Source organism: Triticum aestivum, chromosome 2D (assembly GCF_018294505.1).
Source record: "Triticum aestivum cultivar Chinese Spring chromosome 2D, IWGSC CS RefSeq v2.1, whole genome shotgun sequence".
Lineage (NCBI taxonomy): Eukaryota > Viridiplantae > Streptophyta > Magnoliopsida > Poales > Poaceae > Triticum > Triticum aestivum.
In genome coordinates, this window is record NC_057799.1 from 141,606,042 (window position 1) to 141,609,294 (window position 3,253).

Here is a 3,253-nt window from a genome sequence, read left to right on the forward strand (position 1 = left end):
AGCTCGATCTCCCTTCGTCCTCCACCTCTCGCCCGTGTATCTCCGTTGACCCATCCTGGCCCATGGATGCATCAAAGCGCTGCTGCCCAAGCTCCACGCGGCGCTGCAAGCTACTGCCATCGCCGGTGGTGGACTGATGCTGCGAGCCGGGGGCGCGCCCAGCACCCGCAGCACCCGCACCGGCCTTTGCTGCGGTCAGTGTTCCCCGAGCGTCGTCGACCGCCGATGTGGCTGGTGTTGCCGAGCATGTCGGATGCAGCGCCGCCGGTGCTGTTGATGAGGAGTGCTGCAATTGGTGGATCTCGTCGGCGGCGGGGATGCTTCCAGGCAGCACGAGTGGTGTTGCGTCCTCCCAGATCTCGATGGACGGCGGAGCTGCAGTACAGCACGCCGGTGGGCAGCGGAGCTGCTGTTGCGACGGGGCATCTCTCCTCAACTCCGGCTGCAATGAAGCTTCACCACGTCGCCGGTGCTGCCACGCCAAGCTTCACCGGAGCCGCCGGTGCTTCATTGGAGCTCTGCCGGAGTTGCATTGGAGCTTCACCGGAGCCCCCGGTGCTGCATCGGAGCTCTGCCGGAGTTGCATTGGAGCTTCACCGGAGCCGCCGGTGCTGCGTTGGAGCTCTGCCGGAGTTGCATTGGAGCTTCGCCGGACACCGTCAGTGCTGCGCTGGAGCTTCGCCGGACGCCGGTGGTGCGCCATGACGAGCTGCAGTGCAGCTTTTGCCGGGGTGCAGCGGTGCTGTGTCGAAGCAGTAGCGTGCTTTACTGCTCCCGTGACTGCTCCCGTGACTTTGTTATCATCGAACGGTTACCACGGTGTTGATCGGACGGCTGATTTGTAGCAGTCGCCAAGATTGGATTTGAATCACTGTTTATGTGTATGTAACGAAGCAAAGTCAGCGGACTGTAGCTCTTTTTGCCAGAGGATTTGGTTCCGTCGCCAGCGGACGACGCTAATGGATGGTCGCTGATCCGTTCTTTCAGGAAGCGTGCTAGGACCACGAGCGACTTGAGCTAAAGGGCGCCGGGATAGAAGTCAACGCCGGCGGCGAGCCGCGCGCAGATCCGAAGGCAGGGCAGGGGCCACGCGCGTTGCGCGCAGGCGAACAGCGGCGCTGATGGGGTCGTTCAAGGGGCACCTTCTGCCGGGAACGCTGTTCCTGGCCGTGGGCGCCTGGAACGTGTGGGCGGCCGTGGCGCGCTTCGCTTTCGACCCGGCCGGGTTCCGCCTCCTCGTCTGGAACCCCGTGGGCGGCGGCGGCGGCGGGGCGCTGCGGCACCTCGAGCTCTACGTGATCGCCGGAGGCGCCTTCCTGGATATGTGCGTGGAGGTGCTCTACTCTACTCATCTCCACATATTTGCACCCGGCGGCGGAGTCAACCCGACACACCTCAACGACCTCGAGCATGGCGGCATGCTGCTCATGTTCTTCCTCTTCGGTGCCCTCGCTCTCCTCTCTGAAAAGACGAGGTCAGTATCCATCATCTCTTTGCACTATACCGCCATAGATGACATGATCCAAGATTCATCCATTTTTCCTCAGAATTTTATTCATTTCATTCTCTTTTCACTCGATCATCTGTAGCAAGAGGTAGTATTCTTTTTTCTTTTAGAATACGCATAGACATGCATATCATATTTTATTTTCATAAAAGGAGGGTGATTGGGTGAATATACCCGTCCACCAAAGCAAGATGTATTTATCACGCGGAAGTTTCGTTTCTAAGTATACTTCTAATTTCTTCGGAGTGGGAGATGGGGGCCAGGGGCCATCTCTGCCGTTCATTTCACCATTTTGTTTTTCTCGTAAACCATTTTGGTATCTTGACTCCAATGGACAGTGTGCCCATGAATGGTTTGTGTTCAAATGCGAATGAAATTGCAGTAATTCCAATCTGTAAGCACCCCGGTGAGCTAACTTGGGCTTTCACCGGTGATCACCGCACGCAGGTACCTGCCCCTAACGGAGGGCGCGTTGTGTCTGGTGCTGGCAACGGCCTTCACTGCAGAGCTGCTGCTCTTCTACTTCCACTCAACCACCCACCAGGGGCTGGAGGGATATTACCACTACCTCCTGGTTCTGCTGATTGGACTCTGCGTCGCCTCCACCGTCCTCGGTGCGCTCCTCCCGGCGAGCTTCCCTGCTGACCTTGCTAGTGGCGTGCTGATGACCCTGCAGGGCATGTGGTTCTACCAGATGGCGTTCACGCTCTATGGGCCGATGCGCCCCGCGGGGTGCCACCACGATGCTGGCAGGAACATCGAGTGCCATGGGCAAGCGGCCGGGGAGCGCGCGGAGCAGCTCGCCAACTTCCAGCTCTTCGCGTGCGTCTTCCTTGTGTTCGCCTACACCCTAGGCTGCTACGCCGTCGCCGCGGCCAAGTACGGCCACCCAGACCTCAGGACGAAGCACTCCGTCGAGATGGAGCACCGAGAAAATAGCGCCGATAGGGGTGGATTGGTTGGCATATGACACCTTTTTATCAAGATTTGGTTCCAACCAACGTGTGCCACGTGGTTTTATTTTTGTTGACAAAAAGGTAGGGTGCTCCTGCGATTTTATAAAGAAGAATGGAGTTGATCCGATTTATATGGAAAACGAGGCTAACAGCATCTATAACCGGATTTGGCAAATTCGACCTCTCAACGTCTCATATTTCCTTCTCCACATACAACTCTCTCATATTCATCTCCTAAATCCATACAAAAGCATGCTGAATATATAGCTACGTACTACTTTCTATACTACTCAAATTTCGTCGTTGTCGGAGATGGCCTGAGCCGCCAGTGCTGGAGGACGGGCTGCCTGCGCTGCCTGCATCTGTTGCCGACGGCGACGCGTGGCCTCCACAGCCGACTCCGAGCGGATGGAGTTCAGGATGGCGTGCTGCTCAGACCACACGCCCACGTCGTCCCCATCGCCGGCGCCTCCTCCTCCCCCACATCCAGCGGCGGCGCCTCCTTCATCGGCTCCTGCTCCTTCTCCTCCTCCTCTTCCTCCTCCGCCGGCTCCTGCTCCTCCTCCTCTTCCTCCTCCGCCCACACCTCATCGAAAGTCTCCTCTGGTTCCAGAGGTAGCCCCGCTTCCCTACAGATCCGGACCTACTCAAGGAGGAAGAGACGGTGCTGGATCGTGTAGTAGCGGCGGCGTGGGGGCATGGCTAACGGGCTCGAGTGGCGGCGGAGGGAGGGAAGAGGCTGATCTGCTAGGCTGGGGGCGCCGACCGGATTAAATAGCCGGCTACGGCC

The 3,253-nt window shown here is 58.4% G+C and overlaps 1 protein-coding gene across 1 annotated transcript; it reads left to right on the top strand.

The window, feature by feature from the left end:
* The first annotated feature begins 605 nt into the window (after positions 1-605).
* On the top strand, positions 606-2,594 carry LOC123052239 (transmembrane protein 45A). The gene is made up of 3 exons (XM_044475364.1): positions 606-881; positions 988-1,474; positions 1,955-2,594. The coding sequence occupies exons 2-3, from the start codon at positions 1,122-1,124 to the stop codon at positions 2,475-2,477; spliced, it is 876 nt and encodes a 291-aa protein (XP_044331299.1). The 5' UTR covers positions 606-881; positions 988-1,121; the 3' UTR covers positions 2,478-2,594.
* Positions 2,595-3,253: the final 659 nt, after the last annotated feature.